This window comes from Nicotiana tabacum, chromosome 9 (genome assembly GCF_000715075.1).
Source record: "Nicotiana tabacum cultivar K326 chromosome 9, ASM71507v2, whole genome shotgun sequence".
NCBI lineage: Eukaryota > Viridiplantae > Streptophyta > Magnoliopsida > Solanales > Solanaceae > Nicotiana > Nicotiana tabacum.
In genome coordinates this window covers 66,311,302-66,332,847 of record NC_134088.1, presented here as the reverse complement: position 1 = coordinate 66,332,847, position 21,546 = coordinate 66,311,302, and the positions used below count along the sequence as shown (strand labels likewise).

The 21,546-nt window shown below is 36.9% G+C and overlaps 1 protein-coding gene across 1 annotated transcript; it reads right to left on the bottom strand.

Moving 5' to 3' along the window:
* Window positions 1–16,979: 16,979 nt before the first annotated feature.
* LOC107823190 (uncharacterized) lies at window positions 16,980–19,053 on the bottom strand. The gene is made up of 4 exons (XM_016649785.2): window positions 18,504–19,053; window positions 17,926–18,066; window positions 17,674–17,817; window positions 16,980–17,356 (listed from the first exon to the last, which is right to left on the bottom strand). The coding sequence occupies exons 1-4, from the start codon at window positions 18,972–18,974 to the stop codon at window positions 17,231–17,233; spliced, it is 882 nt and encodes a 293-aa protein (XP_016505271.1). The 5' UTR covers window positions 18,975–19,053; the 3' UTR covers window positions 16,980–17,230.
* Window positions 19,054–21,546: the final 2,493 nt, after the last annotated feature.

The window sequence follows — 21,546 nt, the reverse complement described above, 5'->3', positions numbered from 1 at the left end:
CTTAGGCCTATCCTTAGACCCCATACCACTTATAATACGCCTTGTACACTTATTATCATATCCAATTGGTATCCATCATATTAATAGTCCTCATCTGCACACAAAATAAAATAATTAGCACACTTTAACTTTCTTAATAGCGCTTAAGTACTTAGAAATTTTCTGGGGTGCTACAATTTTAGAGATTGATATCTTTGATGTGTGGGTATTGATTTCATGGGTCCTTTTGTGAGTTCTTATAGAAACACCTACATCTTGGTCGTGGTTGATTATGTGTTTAAATGGGTTGAGTCCATTGCTCTACCCAACAATGAAGCGAGAAGTGTGGTGGCGTTCTTGAAGAATAATATTTTCACAAGGTTTGGTACTCTGCGGGCAATCATAAGCGATGGGGGGTCGCATTTTTGCAACAAGGCTTTTGACACTTTACTTAGCAAGTACGGTGTTACTCATAAAGTTATGACTCCCTATCATCCACAAGATAACAGTTAAGTGGAAGTCTCCAACTGAGAGATAAAGAGTATCTTATCCAAAACAGTGAATGCTAACCGGACGGATTGGTCCAAGAAGCTCGATGACGCATTATGGGTTTATCAGACGGCTTACAAAACACCTATCGAAATATCTCCATACCAGTTGGTGTTCGAAAAAGCTTATCATCTCCCAGTGGAACTTGAGCACAAAGCCATGTGGGCTCTAAAGAAGTTGAATCATGATTGGGATGTAGCCGCTAATTTGAGGGTTGCACATTTGAATGAATTGGATGAGTTCTGGTACTATGCAAAGAGTTCTGGAACAAAGAGTTCAAAGTGGGTGATCTTGTTCTGTTGTTCAACTAGCGGTTGAGGATGTTTCCCAGAAAGCTAAAGTCTAAATTGAGTGGTCTGGTCCCTTTGAAATTGTGGGTGTGATGCCTTTTGGTGCATTGGACTTGAAGAACAAAAATACTATCTTCCCCCGATTTTGTATTTATAGGCCCATATTTTTGGGTTTCGGATGCGTCCCCGGATGCTTCGCATCCCCAATTCACTCCTCTTCGAAGCTCGGATGCGGAGTCGGACGCTATGGCAGCACTTCACTGCCATCCTTCGGTAATTTGGTCATAACTTTGTGTAGGAATGTCCAAATGACAAACGGTTTGAAGCATTAGAAACTAGACTCGAAGATATTTCATTTTAAAGTTGTACATCACATAACTCCTTATATATATGTATATATGAAAGTCCAAAGTTTAGTCATGTGCGTACTCATTTAGAACTTTAGTCTATCATGTAATTTCTAACGTTACTTGGACTTAGGGCTATCCTTAGACCCCACATCGCTTATAATATGCCTTGTACACTTATTATCATATCCAATTGGTATCCATCATATTAATAGTCCTCGTCTGCACACAAAATAAAATAATTAGCACACTTCAACTTTCTTAATAGCTCTTAAGTACTTAGAAATTTTCTGGGGTGCTACAATTTTAGAGATTGATATCTTTGATGTGTGGGTATTGATTTCATGGGTCCTTTTGTGAGTTCTTGTGAAAACACCTACATCTTGGTCGCGGTTGATTATGTGTTTAAATGGGTTGAGGCCATTGCTCTACCCAACAATGAAGCGAGAAGTGTGGTGGCGTTCTTGAAGAATAATATTTTCACAAGGTTTGGTACTCTGCGGGCAATCATAAGCGATGGGGGGTCACATTTTTGTAACAAGGCTTTTGACACTTTACTTAGCAAGTACGGTGTTACTCATAAAGTTACGACTCCCTATCATCCACAAGATAACAGTCAAGTGGAAGTCTCCAATCGGGAGATAAAAAGTATCTTATCCAAAACAGTGAATGCTAACCGAACGAATTGGTCCAAGAAGCTTGATGACGCATTATGGGCTTATCGGACGGCTTACAAAACACCTATCAAAATGTCTCCATACCAGTTGGTATTCGAAAAAGCTTATCATCTCCCAGTGGAACTTGAGCACAAAGCCATGTGGGCTCTAAAGAAGTTAAATCATGATTGGGATGTAGCCGCTAATTTGAGGGTTGCACATTTGAATGAATTGGATGAGTTCCGGTACCATGCATGTTCGTCCTTGTACAAAGAAAAAATGAAATATTTGTATGACAAATACATTTGGAACAAAGAGTTCAAAGTGGGTGATCTTGTTCTGTTGTTCAACTCACGGTTGCGGATGTTTCCCAGAAAGCTAAAGTCTAAATTGAGTGGTCTGGTCCCTTTGAAATTGTGGGTGTGACGCCTTTTGGTGCATTGGACTTGAAGAACAAAAATAATGAGGTATTCCGAGTCAATGGTCACCGAGTGAAGCATTATTTAGGAAAAGTTGGTGATGGCCACGTCGTGGCAGTGATTCATTTCAAATGATGGTAATCTGCGTCGTGCTGCGACCTTAAATCGGGGGTTTCTTGGGAGGCAACCCACGTTTCTTTTTTTTTTCTTTTCGTCTTTTGTAGTTAGGTGTTCTATTTTGTGCTAACTGGATTAAAAGTGTGTTGCAGGGATGTGCGTACTTTACAGGAATTGTGCCCAAAAAATTGGTTAAGTGTGGAAAGAATTGCGGACCACAATTGTAATATGTGGACCGCACAATTATGGTTGCTACAGTAAAAGGTGCTCTACGGCCGCACAATTACATTGCGGACCGCATAAATAATGGTGGAAAATAACAACTCTCTAAAGTTGGTATGTTAGAAAAATGGCCAATCTGCGGCCGTAAGGCAAATTCTACGGTCCGTAACAAAATCTGCGGCCGCACACCAAATTCTGCGGACCGCAAAATGCAAGGGCAACTGGGCCCTCAGGTAACAGAGTGCGGACCGCAATTGGAATTTTACAGCCGCACTCACGTCTCTTTCCCTTGGTAGAAATCGTTTGGTATAAATAGAGAGGTTAGGGCATTGTTTCCCTTTCCCCTCACTGAGCTCACAAATTGCACCAACTTGAAATTTCTTGTTAAATTCTCTACTCACAAGCCTAGAAATTGTTGATCACTCATCTCTTGTACTCATTCACATCTGGTACGCTTCATCATCTTGTTAATTTTATTTAATTTTTAGATTTTTAGTGAAAATTTAGACCATTTGTCTGTGAATCTATTTGAACAACTATGTGGGGGTAAATATGTAGTGGGTAGACTGGAAAAGTGCTCTAAGGGGAATGGGTAAATCGATTTTCATGCTTAGATGTTGTTTCCATATAAAAATTGTGCAAAACTTTCAAGCCCTAGTAAAAATGACCATATGTTCGTAATTGGTTGGATCTGCGGCCGCACAAGAAATTGTGCGGTCCGAAGAAGTTAAAGTCTAGGGTACTTTAGTAAGGCATGGTCCTGCGGCTGTAATGAAAAATGTGCGAACCACAGAAACCCCATTGCGGCCGCAGAACAACTTAATTCCTGTGACCAGAGAGTTGTCAAATTGGTCACTCTCAAGTACGGCCACAAGAAAATTTGTGCGGACCGTAAAAAACTGGTTACGGCCGCAAAATAACCAATTCTCTGTTACTAGAGAGTTGGCATGTTGGTGGTATCTGAATTGCGGTCTCCATGAGAAACGTGTGGACCACAATCCAATTCTATGGCCGCAAAGAAATATTGTGCGGTACGCAATGCCCATTCTGCGGACCGCAACTCCCTACCCTGCAAGCATGTTTCTACTGTGTTTCTCATTGTACCTTCTAGTGTGTCCCTATATTCATTCTATGTCTGAACTTGAACTGCAACTAACAATTGCCTTTGCTTGGTACAGAAAATGGTTCAATCTAGAGGCCGAGGCGACACTTTTAAAGGAAGGGGTGCCTAGTGCCCAACGACATGAAATCATAAAGAAGACATCAGCCGGCAGAGGGAGAGGTGTAGACCTTTCCGAGACCAGCTCTTATGCCTTATCTAGGGAAACATCAGAGGGCAACTCAGCCTTTGTACATGAGCAATTGGTTGTCCAGTCAAGGCCGCCAAAGGTATCAGCTCAGGGATGAGTCATCCACATCACAAATCACTTCCGAGGGGTCGGAGAGTGCTAGTCAGGCTTCTGAGCCGTCTACTACACCTGTCCCCCAAGCACCATAGACATCAATTCAGGACATCCCCGATGATGGAAGAGGGGGAGATGCTACTATTACCGGCCTCGAGAGGTCGAAGAAGAAAGAGGCGTGGGAGGACCTGTTTGTCAGTTTCGTTGCCTTCACCAATTTTCATGAATGATGGCCAGTGAAGTCGCTCACTCTTGAGCGACAATTTCAGTTGAAAGATCTTAAGAGGTATAACCCTGCAGTATTAAGACATTTTTGAGAGCATGGTAGATGTGAAGGAATACCTTGTCCGGGAATTCTACGCCAATGTGGTGCATATAAAGAAAGGGACAAAGGTGACTAAAGTAAGGAACCTCAAGGTGAGATTTGATCAGCACACATTGAACACTTACTTGGGTTTTGATGATGTCGAGCCCACATAGTACTTAGAGAAATGTGCACTTGGGGATGCAACTCGTCCTTGGCTAGCTGAGATTTTAGCATCTCCTGGGCCACCACCACCATGGATCACAACAGGTTTTTCTATTCACAGAAGTACGCTGAGCTTTGAGGCAAAGGGGTGGTAGACCTTTGTATGCATCCAAATAGTCCCGAGCTAGAATGAGACATATCTTCCTATCCTGCGGGCATTTATAGTGGCTTCCATCATGGCTGGGTACCCCATCAATGTGGGAGCCGTGATGTCGGCCAATATCTCTGTGGTTGCTCGGCAAACTGACACATCCTACCTGTATCCCAACACCATTACAGAGTATATCACGGATGCGAGGGTAGATCCGAGGGACTTTGACACAAAGGTGAGGCCGAAGAAGCCCTTCTCATGATACTCACTGATGGATGCACACAACCCTAAGAAAAAGGGTCAGTCGTCTACCACCACAGGCCAGTCTTTTGAGCCACCGGTGGTAGTTGCAGAGGTAGTTGATATTCCATCCACTTCGATCGAGCCATCATCTAGTGCTGCAGCTATGCCTAAGAAACCATCCTCAGTTCCCACAGTAGCTCTTGCCATAGGTTATGCCCCGGCTTTGAGGCCGGTGCCTATGCCTACTGCTCCACTCTCTGCGCTGCGAGTCTCCCAAACATTGGCGAGCCTTAACTACTGGATGCAGATAGCCACCGCAAAGCTGTTTGACTTATCCAGTACTATTACAGCACAGTCCTCTATATCGGCACCTCGGATTCCCCCATCAGTGGAGGACACTCTGAAGAAGCTCCTGGATAACCAGAACACTATAATGGCTACATTGGTGTAGCATGGGTCAGTGATCGAAGAGCTAGGAAAAGAAGTTAAGAAAATGAGAAAGTCCCAGGCTTCCAAGAAGTCAGTGGACAAGCTCCGAAGATAGGTTACCAAGCTTGTTGCAGCCAGAGATATTCCATTTGATATGCTAATTGACCCACACCATCCAAGCCCAGATCCAACAGCACCTACAACACTTGCTGGCTAGTATGCGGAGCCAGACCTTGTTGCTGACACTGCCGAGGTAGTGCGTCAGATGTCCACCAACCCAGTCACTCCCAGAGTTGAGGATGATGAGATCCGGTTGGATGAGACTGAGGTCGATGATGTTACTGTGGACACAGAGATGGCCAAGGAGCCATAGGGAGCTTTCTTCACTCCTACCCTTTCTTTACTCTTATTTTGTTAAGCATTGGGGACAATGCTTATTTTTATTCGGGGGGAAGGGGGGGAGTTTATTTGATTATATTTGATGATTCTGAGACAATTGGTTTGTAATAACTTGATAATATTTTCTTATCTTTCCCTATTTTGTATATATTCTCTCTTCTTCTCTCATTGTGTATATATCTTCTCATTCTCCCTCATTATGTATATTCATCATGCTTTCGATGTTTCTTTTCTTATTAGTTAGTGTCTAAGTGAGTAGCTTCTAGCTTCTTTTTGAATTAGTAGCTCCTTCTTGATTTAGTAGCTTCTTTTTTATGTTTTTGTAGGTAATAAACCTTTGGTTTTCTTAATGCCATGGTTATTTCCAAATGTAGTTTTTGTGTGAACCGGGTGACTCTTCCCAACGATGGATGGCATGACAACCTTCTTAAGGGACTGAGTCAGTTTTTAGTGTTTAGGTAATAATAGTAGTGGTAATGAAAGAGACTTAATTAAGTCATGCTCGAAGAGTCAAACATGCTTTACTTGGTACCAACATACTTAACTACGTGCTTATGCTTAGAAACAAGGTTTTTGAAAGAAATAGCTCTAGTTAGTGACTTTGTGACTCTTGTGTTGACTTAGGCAACCATCGAGTGGTTTAATCAAATCATAGTGATTTTCAATCTTGAATGTGGTTGTTGTGGGCCATCGACTCTTTCCTCTTTAACAATCCAGTTGCATCAGGGGTGAGATGCTTTGTTGTTAGTCCAAGTACACATGTGAAAGGTCTAGAACTTGCCCCGAATGTGTTTCAAGACGAAACCCTAAGTTTTGCTTGGCTTGAGAAGTGATTGTAGGCTTTCCTTGGCCCGTTTGATTTCTCTACTGCCTACCAATGATGCCATCCCTAGTTAACCTCTTCGAGCCTTTAGCCTTTCTCATTTGAAAACCATGTTACAAGCCTTTACCCGTTCTATTGTGACCCTCTCTTGGCACCCAGACTTTCCTTAACACTCATGTAAAACAAATGGCAAAAAACATATGTTTGGGGGAGAGATGAGGAAATTGAAAAAGGGTATCAAGGCACAAAAAGAGAAAAAGAAATGATGAGAAGAAAAGGCAAAGAAAAGGAAAGGATAAAAAGAAAATTGCAACAAAAATCAATAAATAGAAGAGTTGAAGGGATTCAAAGAAAGGCAATGAGCCCACACATGGAGAAATATGAGTGTAATGATCAAGAAAGAGTGATGTTAAGCCCCTCGAGTCCCCCAAGGAAAAGAACATGCCTCAAAGAATTGGCAAGGTATGAGCCGAGAATAAAAAGATGGAGTGCTTAAGGAAAGGTGTAACCACTCAACCATATTGTATCCAACCCTTGTGAGCACCTAATTTTTTCCCTAATATAAAATTACTCCTAAAAAATCTAAAAAAATAGCTTTAAATTATTTTTCTATATTTTACTTAGTTTGCTTTATACATATTCATGTTTGATGCATTTTTAGGTTGTATTTTAAATCCTAAAGAAAATACAAAAATATTTTTAATTTTTACATTTTTTAGATTTTAATTGCATAATCAATTGCATTTGTAAAACAGTAAAATACCAAAAACTACATTAGTAACTCTACATGCATTGGTTAGCTAAATGAATTAGTTAATTATAGAAAAATAGGTCATTAGGTTAATTCTACAAATTAGTTAGAATTAGGAGTGTTAAATAAATTGATTAGTCTTGCAAAATACAAAGAAAGAAAAGAGAAGGCTATGGGGTCTCATTATATCTTTGGGCCAGGTTCTTCTAGTGGCCCATTTTCCTTCCATTCGCCCTAGCCCACTACCCGCCGGCCCAATATCTCCCCTCATCTCTAAAATACATCCTAGTTCCCCTCTCCATCACCATTAACAGAAGACCGGATCCCCTCCTCTCTCAGTCAGTCACCACCCATCTCTTTCTTCTCTCTCACCTCACTCATCTCTCACGAAACGACAAGCTTACCTCCACACTCTCTTCTCTCAAATACACACACATAGACGGATGGAACTAAAAAGAAAGAGAGAAATACAGATCTAAAAGAAAAGAACCCAAAAATAGGGGGAGATTTTCGGATAGATCTTCTGATTTTGTGGCTTCTTCTAGATTTTGAGCTTAAGTCAAATTTTCAAGAAAAATATAAAAAAGAAGATATATTATGTTTTTTCTTTCCTTTACTTTCATCTTCTCAATTTCGGAATTTGGTTTCAAGAATGGATTCAAGTTGAAGTGGGTATTCGATTCAGAGTTTCTGTTCGAGATCGTTTCTCAGTTTTAGTTCGCGGTTCCTGCTTCATATGGTTGCTATATTTTCTTCGGGACTTCATTTTATTGAATCTGTTGCAGAAACTTTCTTTACATATTAAAAGAGAAGTACTTAACAGGTTCATCTCTACTCCTATAGTCTTTGTTTTAATCTTATTTATGTGAGTTAAGCCTCAGATGAGCCAATATAGATCAAATTAATTAGCGATAGTTGGGGGTTCGTTTAATTTTTTGGTTTGAATCACATTAGTTGTATTAATTTTCTTCTTAAGTCTCTTCTGTTGATTGGTCATAACAAGTTGAACGCATATTTTTATGTCCATTTTTCCGTAACTACTATGCTTAATTTGTGTTAAATGTTCGGTTAGTATTCTGAGGAACCGATAACATATTAGCTTAATTGTCTTTCTTCAATTTTTTTTAAACTCTAAAATGGGTATAAGTTTTGGATAATCTCCTAGATTTTTTTGAAGTAAGATGAAGTCATTATATTCGCGCAAATTGATTCATAGTTGTTGGGATCCGTTAGTATGTATCATATCATGTTCATAACATGTTCTTAGATTATCCTTTCAATTTGAGTCAGTAGAATATGTCTGCTAGTTCTCCCCGTGAATTTTGTTTTAGTTTCCTAATTGGAAGTAAGTTCATGAATTTTCTCTTTGAGTTATCCCATTTCTATTTGAGTCCAAATTTAGCCAAGTATTTTTGAAGCTTATTTTGTCTGATATCTGAGTCTGTTTTAAAGTATTTAGGTCCAAGTTTTTCTTAATCTTTTATAATATTAAAATGGCATTCTTGTAGGCTGGGTCAGAGTAGTTTGTTTCATTTTTCATCTTTTGCAAATCTCACTTAGTAACAACACATAGAAAAATGACACATCGATATTTTAAGGATCTTCACGTCTTAAACGGCTCAAGTACTCCATAATTCATGGCCTCACAACAATCTCAAACTTAGAAAATTAGTTAACTCTTGAACATCGTAGTTTTTTTTAAGCGCGATTAATAAATCATCATGGCTATGGGTACCGTTCCTGTGGCATGGTCACGATACGTAAATCCCAACTCGAGTGTGCATTTTACGTAACTCGACCATAACTTAAAATAATAATAAAAATTAACATGTCGTAAATTGCGGATGCATTTCATGTGGCGCGGTTTGCAATGTGTATCAAAACGACAAGTGCACGACATCGTGACTTGTTCCAGAAATAATTTCATAAATAATTAAAAGCGGTTAAAACGTAAAAATGCACCATAGGCTTCAAATATGCATTAAATCAGATAATTAAGCCAATTATTAATAATTGAGCAACCATGCTAAAACCACGGAACTCGGGAGTGCCTCACACCTTCTCCCGCGTTAACAGAATTCCTTACCCGGTCTTCTGGTTTTCGCAGACTTTAAATAGAGTCAAATTTCCTCGATTTGGGATTTAAAACAAACCGGTGACTTGGGACACCACAAATTATTTCAAGTGGCGACTCTGATCAAATAAATAATCCCATTTCGATTAATGTCACTTTAATTGAAAAAACTCCATATCCCCTCGGGAAAAAGGAGGTGTGACAACCCTAACCCAAAAGCCTTCATTACATCCCGAAAGAAGTCCTACCTGATTTCAAGCCAAGTAAGCTTACATTAGTGGCGATCTACATGAGGGGCAAGCCTATGGTACTTGAAGCCGTACTTGCGACATTCTCTTGAGAGAGATGAGTGAACATTTCATAAGCCTTTGGATTGAGTGCTAAAATTCTTAAGTGGGCTATGCAAACGGAGAGTAGAGGAGAAGGAGTTTATAATCCACAATGACCTACATGAGAGAGCGAGCTTCCTTGATGAATAAGGTCAACTCTTGATGCTCAACTGTCACATTAGAACTATATGTGCATAAATGTTCAACTTGTCTCCTTGTTGATAATACATAAGTAGTGTGGGTAATTGTTGGTCCCAACTGATGTGTGAATGGCTCACCTTTGATTGGCTGAAATGACCCTCAAATTGTGGAGTTGGGAACTATTCTGTTTGCTTGAGCACAAGCAAAGACTTAAGTTTGGGGGAGTTGATAAGTGGGGATTTTGACTACTTATTAGCGCCTTTTTTACTTTTATTTTAGTCTAAAAGCATTGAATTGTGTTCCCAAAGCTAATAAAAATTTCAAAATTGCAGGAATGTTGGAAGTTGGACTCCCGAGATGAAATCCGACTCAAAAGGGAGTAGTCTGAGATCAAGGAAACAAAAGGGTACAGAAGCATACAAAGTGGTCCATATAATTCCATCTGCGGCCGCAAACAACGAAGGAAATCCCAGCAGACTTTCTAGCAAACTGCGGACCGCACAGGAATTGTGCGGCCGCAAAAGAAGAGCTTGAGATCAACTTCAGAGGGTGTGCAAATTTTCAAGTTCCAAGTCCCTCATAATTGCGGACCGCACAAGAATTGTGCAGCCGCAAGAGAAGTGCCTTGTGGACACAAACATAAAAGTGCGGACCGCAGAAGACTAGGTTGCGGCCGCGGTTCTAAATCTGCGGACTACAGAAATGTTGTCTGGCGGCCACAATGCAGAATTGTGCGGCCGCGGAATCCCAGCTCCCGTAAGATGAAGAATTATGCGGACCGCACATGGAATTGTGCGGCCGCAGAACCTCCCAAATGGCATTTTTGTTGAAATATCCAGCCTTGTATAAATAGACGAATTTCATAAAATTAGGTCAACTTTTGACATCAGCAAGTACTGTAGCCGTTTTTCTTTGCCTCTTTTGGAAGTTTTCTATATTTTAGAGTATTTTACTATAGATTTTGTCATTGTAACTTTACAATTTGAGTTTAATTAGTATTCTTCTTTTTCTTCAATTTCAAGCATGAGTACCTAGATTTTTACTAGGGTTGTGACGCAACCCTAGTGTGTAAACCTTATGGGTATCTAATTTAGTGCTTGTTTATGATTGAGTATTTATTATTTAGCCTTGTTTATACTTTAATTTGTGGAATTAATGGTTGAAAATATTAGTTCATGCGTATTTGACTTAGTCTCTACTTGAGAAAGAGAGACTTAGTCTAGGAAAACTTGGCTAACAAGAAATTTGGTTAATCAAGAGATTGATCAACCCAATTAAAGGGTTCAACCTAGAGATAATAATAACTCGACTTGAACTTTTATCAACCGTTTTGTGTGATACCCGTTTGGACTTGAAAAAGCCAAATTGGGCAAAACCACTCTTTGACCGAGAGGTATTGAGTGTGTATTTGAGAGTTGATAGCTATAATATACTCTAATCAGCAAACCAAGTATTAAGATTTTTATCCCATTAGGCGAACACCTAGGTGATGGTCATAGCCCTAGGCTTTTTACAAACTAAAAAAATAACAAAAACAATTATCCTAGTTTTATTTCTTTACTTTGCAATCTTTAGTTTTAAAATTGAAATAGAAACAAAACCATTTTGTGAAAGTGCAAATTAAGATAGTTCAAATTCACGCATTAGAATATATACTCCTAACTCCCATCTAACTCCATGTGGATTCGATTCCGACACTTCGTTAGTTACTATAATTGCAATCGACAGTTTCATACCTTGTTTTGAGGTTGCATTGTGCGCGATAGTCAAATATCCGGGTGAAGGTGGGCGTGGCTCCCATGGAAGACGAGATGCAGGAAGCTAGGCTTAGATAGTTCAGGCACGTGCAGAGGAGAAGCCTGGATGCCCCGGTAAGGAGGTGTGTACGGCTGGCCTTGACGGGCAGGAGGAGAGGTAAAGGGCGGCCTAATAAATATTGGGGAAAGGTGATCAGGTAGGACATGGTGCGACTGCAGATTTTTGAGGACATGGCCCTTGATAGAAAGTTGTGGAGGTCGAGCATTAAGGTTGTAGGTTAGGAGATAAGAGGCTAGTCTGATAGTGTTTTGTTTTAGGCTGCTAGTGGCTCCAGTTGTGTCCTTAGTACTTCATTAAGGTTGTAAGTTAGGTTGTAGGAAGCTCTGGAAGTGTTTTGTCTTAGGATGTTAGTGGCTCTTGTTGGTCCGTATTATTCCATCATGTCTGTAGTACCGTGTCATTGTTACTGCTTAGTGTTATTACTTTTCTCTCTATCTTCCGGTTATTATGTTGCTGGTGTTATCTTTATGGATTCCTTTGTTGTTACTGCTATATTATCTCGTTTCATCTTATTGTGCCGAGGGTCTATCGAAAACAACCTCTCTAATCCTCCAGAGTAGGGGTAAGGTCTGCGTACACACTACCCTCCCTAGACCCCACTTGTGGGATTTTACTGGGTTGTTGTTGTTATTGTTGTTGCTTCTATTTTCTTCTTTTACATACATGGTAAATATAGATATAGAATATAATTAAGTACGAACCTAAATAAAAGTGATAAATAAGTTTATATTGTAGTATAGCTAGGTAAATTTCCCAAAAAAAATCAACATTATATCGTCTGTGAGTCGTGTTTAAATGGCATAGTTGAATTTCTGAGATTCTTTTGCTTAAAACTAAAATATGGTGAATTTCATTGTCCATACGATATATTAAAATCAAAACATATTCTGATGTTTGGTTTCCTGAAATTATTGCTAAAAATGATAATTTCACACTAGGGGAAATTAAAAACAACTCACATTTGTTATGGGTATAAGCTACTGATATGTTTACATAGTCTATATATGCAAATATTTCCTTTGCTCTTTACTTCACATGATCATCACTAAATACTATATCAATGTCTTAACTCACCTTTTACCGGCTAACTTTCTGTCTAACTAACTGCAAAGAAACTTTGAAAGAGTCTAGCTAATTCAATTCCATAAACTAACTTGTGAGGTTATTGCCCAAAATCACATAAGAAAACAAACCCATTCTATCAATCAAATGTGAAACATTTTAAGATGCACTAACACCGTTGATAAATTATTTAGGAAATAATTTTCTTCGGTAAAATCTTTTTTGATAAATTTTTTCTGCATAAAATATTTTATATTGCAGGTCTAGACTTTTAGGGAATTCAAGAGTTGAATAACAAGAGAAAAGCTTATCACTTTCTTAAACTTGAATATATTATATATTTCCTCTCGTTTCAATTTCAATGTTTTATTTTCCTTTTAATATGTTTAAAAAAAAGGTCACATTTTTATCTTTGGTATGTTTTAATTCCAATATTCTCATTTAGTCATAATTAGTGAGTAGTGACTCCTATATAGGAATAACATGACATGTTTAAGAGCACAAGATTCAAATGGTACTTTTGGTATACTATATGGTACATTTAGTTTAAGACCACAAGATTTACACTTCTTTTTACATTTTTAAATTTTGTGCCCAGTCAAACTACCTGTTTGGCTAAACTTTCAAAATCTGTTTATTTTTAAAAAGTATTTTTATTAGAAGTGTTTCTCGAAAAAGTATTTTTGGAGAGTAGTTTATGTTTCGCTAATCAATTTAAAAAGAACTTTTACCAATTTTAAAACAACAATTCGTGGTAGGCCACTGTTTTAAAAGGCACTTTTAGGAAGAAGTTATTTTTTTTCAGCTACTAAAAAATAGTTTTTGCTACCAATCAAAAGTACTTATTTTTTTCCAAAAAGCATGGTCAAACACCTCAAACTCTCTAAAATAATCACTTTAAAAAAACATAAGCACTATTTAAAATTTAAAAAAAAAAAATTGACTTCTCATAAGCTTGGTAAAACAGGCTAAGACACATGATAAAAAAAGGGGGAGTATGAAGCTAAAGCCCTTTGCTTTTAATATAGTATACTGCGTCTGCCATATAAAAGATGAAGTTGACCCAACCAGTTTGAACTTGTTTTAAGGGAAAATAATACCAATAGTTTATTCGGGTCATCAGTTTGATGGCATTGAGTTTTGGGTCATTTAGAAACTAATTAAATGATGAAGAAGTATGGCAGAATTAACCCTTGGATAGAATGAGAGCAAATCTCTAAATGGCCAGAAAAGTAGTACGACTAGTAGAAGACAGAAACTACTACTCCACATAAAATTGTCAAAGGTGTCATAATAGGGAGAAGCTTTTCACGGACAGTCCCCACGTTCCCATTTCGGAATATATCATATCGATCAGGTAAACAAACACACAGCACAGGGTCAACTGATTGTTCAAATAGTAGTACTGGCCGATCCAAGAAACCAAATTACCAAAAGCATGGAGATTATATTATATATATATGATGTGGCTCTAGAGTTGCAGCTTCATACATATTGTCTTTGTGGGTCAAAATTATACCGACAAACCTTAGGGGGATACTGAACTGATCCTCTATATATCTGATGTTGATTGCCATGCAAATTGCATTACCCATTTTTAGTCACAGTTCATGAAAAAGTACTATATATAATGATCATGGAGTGGAGTAATCAAAGATTTTCAGAACAAGATTTACTAGCTAGCAGTGTTACTGTAGCTAGTAATTGTTTGATCCCATTGAGAAACGTACTACTTAACCCAGCTCCCAGAGTTGTGTTGGTTACTTAGTTTAGTGTAATCATTTAGGTATCACCTTGAAAATGACCATATTTGGCTATGAATGATGAATCAAATTAATTTTACTAAAATCAGCACTCCTACTTTTATTCCTTTTAATTTCATTTTCCCGGGTGTGGGGGGAAATGAGTGGGGTTTGAAGACTTGAAGGGGTGGCTCTACGCTGATTGGGACACTTCATTCATATATTGGGGTCACTTCAATTTTAGTGCTTTCTTACGATTGGAAGAATTCCTGCTTGTGATCCCCATCTCTATACCTACATTTTCCTTTTAGTTCAATCAAATGTCAATAGCACAAGGGGTTGATTACTCTAGCTCCCTCTTGATATCAGATCAGATGAAATCAAAATTTTAATTTTAGATTAACGTGTTAATATATAGATTCTAAATTTAATATGTATATACATATTTAATAAACTTATTAACACAAATACGTTGTTTGAATAAAAGTTATTAGGTTTTATTGGATTCTACCATTGCCCCGGCTTCACGTCCCATTGTATTATTAGGCATGTTTCATTTTCAAGTTCTCAAATGTAAAATCAAGATCAGATGGGCTCAACATCCACAATTAAAGAACAAATTCTAATCGGATTGATTTTAATCATTTTCGTTTGACGCACAAAGACTGATCCTGACTACACTTCTAATGTAATAAAAAGCTGATAGAAAGGCAAAGGCCGAAAAGAAACATAAAATTACCAGTCAAGAGAATCTGTGGTTATTTTTCTCTCTGTACTTCCAAAAAACGGTTGCTTTCTTATATACCAGTAAATATTTAACACAACAAATATTCACCCCCCCCCCCCCCCCCCCCCCCCAAAAAAAAAAAAGAAGAAAAACTAACTCACTTTAGTCTTGGGGAACTAAGGATCCTTTAGTTCTAAGCGATAGCTTGACTCTTTCGCCAGTACATTGGCCTGCACGTTATTTCTCTAAAAATATAGTTCAAATAAGATTCTCTTCTACAACTGGAGAGCGCAAGGAAGCCTCTTTTTCACATACAGAAAAAAAAAGAAAATATTTTAGTGGAATATTATGCCTCGGCGATATATTTGGAAATCATTATACTTTATTAAATACGCAGTCAAATGTGGATATATATACGGAGAAACACAGTGGGGCAGCAATTCAAGAAATTAATTGATTGTTTTGCTTTTTTAATTCAAAAGTTTGAGATAGTAGCTGTTTTTTAAGAACTATTTCTTAACGAACTATAAAGAGTTTAATCATAGTGTTCAAGAGAGACAAACAGTTTTTGCTACCAAATTCTTTCTTGACTTTCTTGTTCATGATATATGAATAAACATTACGGGTGTGTTTGGATGAAAGAAAACATTTTCTCTACTTAATTGTTTTCCAAATTTAGGAAGCGTTGGATAGTAGACAGTAACTTCTTATGAAAAATGTTTTCAGAAAAATATTTTACAGTCATATCAAATACATCCTCTGCTATCGCGCATCAACGTAATATGAGTTAAACTATCAATAGTGTAAAGAACTTTTGCACTATCGATCACCTTACATATTGTAGCAATTCAAGATTATAAATCTTGGTACTTCGATCTGACGGAAGATTACTTGCAAAAATCTATTAAGTTAACTTGCTAGTGGAAAAAATAAATTTAATTACTTATTGATGTATATAAGTAAATCACGTAGTATTTCATTGTTGTGAACTCCAAATGTTCCAGCCGTGGCTGTTATAAACATCATGAAACAACTTGTTCTTTGTCGCATGCACGGCCACCTGAAAATGCTTCCTAATCTAAACTTTAGTCCAGAAGAATAAAGAACAAAACACCATATCAGCTCTTAGATATATATTCATATTATTTGTACTTAATATGTCGAAAGAAATTAGAGTTATTCCCTATTGTCCAAGTTTTCTCTTCCCTTATTCTTTTCTTCTCTTTATCAAGCCTGTCCATCTTTTTCAAAGAAAGCAAGCTAGAGTATAAAATTCCCTTCAACGTTATAATTATGATGGTCTTTCTTGGTAAGTACCACAAGATGCTATAACGGTACCTTACAAAAGTAACTAGGCAAGACCCCAATGACTGCCAATAATCGCTGGATAAGAGCATTGATGCTAACGTTGAAAAAACGTTTTGATTCTTTAAGGTAATCAAAGCCTGAAACTTTTAGTTAGATTCTATATATATAAGCTTTTCTTTTTCCTTACAACATTTTGTTATAATCTACTATTTGGATCACATGGACGCATTAGGCATATAACTGGAGTATAATATAAAGCCAGCAGCCTTTTTGTGCTGCTTAATTAGGATATATACAGATTTCAGATGTTAATGACGTGCTTAAATTGTGTAGAGCTATACAGAACTTTAAGATAGCCAATTAGAGTCCCTTTATTTAAAAAATAATTCTATATATCTTTTAACATTGTGCTTGGACTTGTTTACGTCTATCTAAATTTTCATCGAATATACCTACTGCATCCCATTAGCACATGCTTGGAGTAAATGTACTCACTAATTAGAGACCCTTTATAGAGTGAACATTATCAAGACCATGAAATTTAATTTTTATTTCTAAGATCGAATTTCCAAGTGAGAAGTGTAGCCAGTTGATACAGTATTTTCACCATGTCAAAAAGAGAGACTAGTAGTATGTTTTGTGCCATCATTCTTTTTTAGGGGGAGGAACTGTTTATAATAAAGAAGTGGACCTTAACTATCTAGATGGAAACGATACTTCTCGTAAATATAAATAATAATACATAAACTATTTTAGTAAGTAACTAAACAAATGGCTGAACATCAGCTCATGAAACGTTCGACTGACATTCCTCCATGATCATAGGAGCTACCTATGTAAGGTATATGCATAAGATTTGTGATAGCCTCTTCTAACCAATTCTCTTCATACTGATCAGGATGTTTCATCTGCAAAAACAACAAACAGAAACGAATCATGAGACTCCTAAAAAACATTCAGGCAGAGAAGACAAAGATCGATCGTTAAGAAAAATACTCTCTCTGTTTTAATTTATGTGAGGTACAGGACGCAGTTTAAGGGGGAAAAAAAAAGACTTTTGACACTTGTGATTAAGCCTAAAAGGTAAGAGCTTTTATGTAGCTTTCAATTTGTATGGCTATCAAATTAGTCAAATGAAAAGTTTAAAGTCTAATAATTAATTTCAAATACATAAATGCAGACTAATAAAGAAAATGAGTCACATAAATCAAAAGTGCAAACTAACCTGGAACGGATTATCATAGCGTGCATCCTTGGATCCATGGCAAATATCATTAATCCCTTTCTCATCATCGCATACTTCATTATTCTTAGCAAATCTTCCACGAACTCGAACACGTTTGTCGGCTAGGGTTTTGCGACAAGCATACTGCATGCCCGGATATAACGTAATTAATGCTCACAAAAAGTAGCAGTAGATTGAACTAATCATATGTAAAACTTTATATTATATATAAAAAGAAAGAGATGTAGAAACCTTAATGGTTTTGTTGAAGTTCCTTTGATTTCTTTTCTTAAGATATCGGAGAATTCTGTCCTTCCTCTCCTCTTCTGAATACCTTCCGATCTTCATTGCTGGCGTTTCTTTGACTTTTGGGCTTGTCTCCCTTTGAGGCCCCTGACAACAACAGTTTAAAAAATCTGTCTGAGTCTCTCAGCTGAAACTTAAAGTATTTTCTTTGTTTTGTTAACTTGCCATGCATAAAATGTTAGAGTAGCTAATTTGTGTGTGATCTATGAGAAATATGTTCAAGACACATGATCAAGTGGATAAAGTTATGCTCACTTTAATAGTTTAAACTTTTAGATGAATTGGTAGCATTCACACAATTTAACATGGTTTTAGTACAGAGTAAGATTTTGGATTTGATTCTCAGCACCATTCAATATAAAAAAAAATCACATGTGCTGTCTCATAAGAAAATCAAGCCTAGTTTTGAAAACATAATTAAGTAAATAAAAATGTTCTCCAGCTTAAGTTTTTGGATAATGAGTTGATCATAGACTTCAACAAATTAAAATAGATGAAGCAAAGGACGACGTCCGGAAATGTACCCAATTATTGGAGGTAGCGAGAGGACAACGGGACCAATTATTGAAGCTGGAGTGATGATCGAGACGAGTAGTAGTTTCGTCCCAACAAGATTCACAAGCCTCATGTTGGTCGGCTGCATAAACGTGATGAGTAGTAGTACTATTGAAAGAATAGTCGCTAGAAAACGTATCAGAAGAGGAGGCCGGCGCGGGTAGTAGAGCGGGCACGGTCATGTCTGAAACTACGCCAAGTCGTTCAGGGAACCATGGCATCATTGAATTTGAAATTGATGGAGGGACATAATGGTCAGGCAGTGAATTAATGTTGAGTAACTGCGCCTCAATATTATTATTATCATAAAGTACTGATGACGGGGTTACTTGGGAATTGCATATTTGTAAGGCGCTAACGCCTTCGCCTTCGCCTGCAGGGAGAGAAGAGTTGAATTCATTGGAAAAGATGTGGCTATAGTATTGAGGAGTGAAAGCCATTCAAGAAATTTCGTATGCTAATAATTAATAAGCCTTTTATTTAGTGAATGTCAGTCAATTTTGGCTTGGTTTGTCGATATGGATTTTGTGCCCTTAACTATTTATAGCTACTAAAGCTTATACGCAACTTGCTCTAGCTGTATTCTCTATGTTTCTTGTCTCTTACCTTTTCCTTTTTTTTCCCCCCATTTCCAGTTTTATTTTGTTTGTTCCTGATAATCTGAGTATTATATTAATTGTTTTTAGTGAATTATGATAATCAACTTTTTTCCATTTATATTCTATGATTTGTTGTGAAATACACAGTAAGTCTTTGAAAGCGAAATAAACTTTCTCCACAAAGAACGAAATACTTTCTCATTTGCTTCCTTGCACACATTTTAAAAAAAAAAGTTCATTCACATTCTATAATCTACTGTCTATTCTAATTACTAACCTACAAATTGTTGTACAGATGTCACTTAAATTGCTTTCTAATAAGGCTTCTAATTAAAATATCGGAGAAGGGTTAAAAATGCCCCTAAACTATTGAAAAATATTTAAAAATACCCTTCATCTATTTATTGGGCTAAAAATATCCCTTCATTCACTTTTTTGGTTCACTTATGCCATTTGACCGTTAAGGTCAATAATGAATTAAAAATAATAATTATTTAAATTTCACGTGACAACTTTTTATTGGTCGAAGTTAAAACATCTAACCTATTAGAAAGACCCACCCATATCTACCCATTTTTCGGACTAACTCGCCCCAAACACTAACCCAGCCCGAATAAAAAGTTCAACTACAAAAAAGTCGTCCCTCTTCCATCTAACTCCGAGTTAGATGGAAGGATGACAGCAATAACCCTTACTATTTTCACCATGCTGTTTGTCCACCTTTATGCCACTAAAAGTTGAAAGAAATGATATAATAGGAGTGACAATTTCCATCAGTTATGCTGGTGCGAACTTCCAACAACTATAAGCAGTAGCATTGCATCTGTGTGAAATATCTTTATCTCAATATGTTGGTGAGTAAGCATTTTCCTAGGTTTGTATCTTCTTGATATATATATATTAGCAGTAACATTACATCAGGGCTAACAGATCCTAACTAATAAGCCCTATCACCCACATAAGCTGGAAATTTATTTTCTCCAATTCAGTGCTAATTCTGTTTGTTGCATTGGCATTATTCAACGACTTTCTCTGCCTCTTGTAGTTTCCCAGATTGGTCAAGAAAGTCCACTAGTGAAGCATAATTATGATCTCCTTGTTTCCTAATGTGTTTTTTGCAGCAGTTAACCCGGAGTTAGATGGAAGTGGGGCTGTCTTTTTTTAGTTGAACTTTTTATTCGGGTCGAGTTAGTGTTTGGGGTGGGTTAGTCCGAAAAACGGGTAAATATGGGTGAGTCATTCTAATAGGTTAATGTTTTAATTTCGACCAATAAAAAGTGATCACTTGAAATTTAAATAATTATTATTTTTAATTCAGCATTGACCTAACGGTTAAAAGACATAAGTGAACTAAAAAGGTGGATGGAGAGCTATTTTTAACCCAATAGGTAGGTGAAGGGTATTTTAAAACTTTTTCCAATAGTTTAGAGGCATTATCCCTTTTCCGTTAAAATATTCATGCCTTGATTCTAATTCATGCGTTCAATTATATGGTGAGGAGGTTCAATATACTTCTTCCGTTCTAATTTCTGTGATATAGTTTGAATTGAAATACCTAATACTCCGTTGTGTTACTTATGAAGAGTCATTATTACAAATAGAAGTTAATGTTGAAGCACTATAGTTACTCATTATGGGCAAAAATATTACAGGTAAGTAACATTGATTTGAATATATTTCTACAGTGTAGTGCACATAGTGGGGTAGCCTTTTACCAAGGGGAAAAGAGAAGAAGATTCTTCTCGGCTCTACGAAATTTTCCATTTTCTCTCCAATTTTATGCTATTTATTAACGAACATATAGTGCGCAAGAAATACACAGAATTCTTAAAGGAAACTTTATTAGAACAGTACAATGGCCTTAAATTAATGGAAAAGTGTCGTTGATAGCATGGGAAATCATAAGAGTCATTTCTAAATCAGTTGCTTATTTCACAAAAAAGGTGAATAAGCTTTGGGTAAATGTCCAGTTAACTTTAATGTCCAAACTTAAAAGGAAAAATAATTAAAACAGGAAAAGAAAGAGTGTTTCATGAATAGTAAATTTTTCTTCATGTTTGAAGCATGTAGGCAGAGAGGGATTCAAGATTTAAAGTTTATGGGTTTCTGTAGCAATCTCAAGTTATTTGTATATAATAATAATTAGGTTCTTAGTCAAGCATTTATGTAGTCTTAACACATATACAGTGCTGAACAAATATTTCTGTAGATTTTTTAATATATATCTCCATAGATTTCTTATTAAATATACAATCAAGTATATTTTTGTTAATATAGATCCAAGATTTAAAGTTTATGTAGATTTCCTAATACATATATTGGATCGTAGCAAAAACTACTGGGTTCACATGTAACTATAGTAGACAATGTTGATCCGCCCCTGGATATAGGTATAATTTTAGAAGCGTTACAT

Coding starts and splice junctions, on each gene's coding strand:
- LOC107823190 (XM_016649785.2), bottom strand. CDS start 18,974: ATGGCTTTCACTCCTCAATACTATAGCCACATCTTTTCCAATGAATTC. Junction 18,067..18,503: donor TCGCTACCTCCAATAATTGG/GTACATTTCCGG, acceptor TGTTGTTGTCAG/GGGCCTCAAAGGGAGACAAG. Junction 17,357..17,673: donor GCTATGATAATCCGTTCCAG/GTTAGTTTGCAC, acceptor TTGTTTTTGCAG/ATGAAACATCCTGATCAGTA.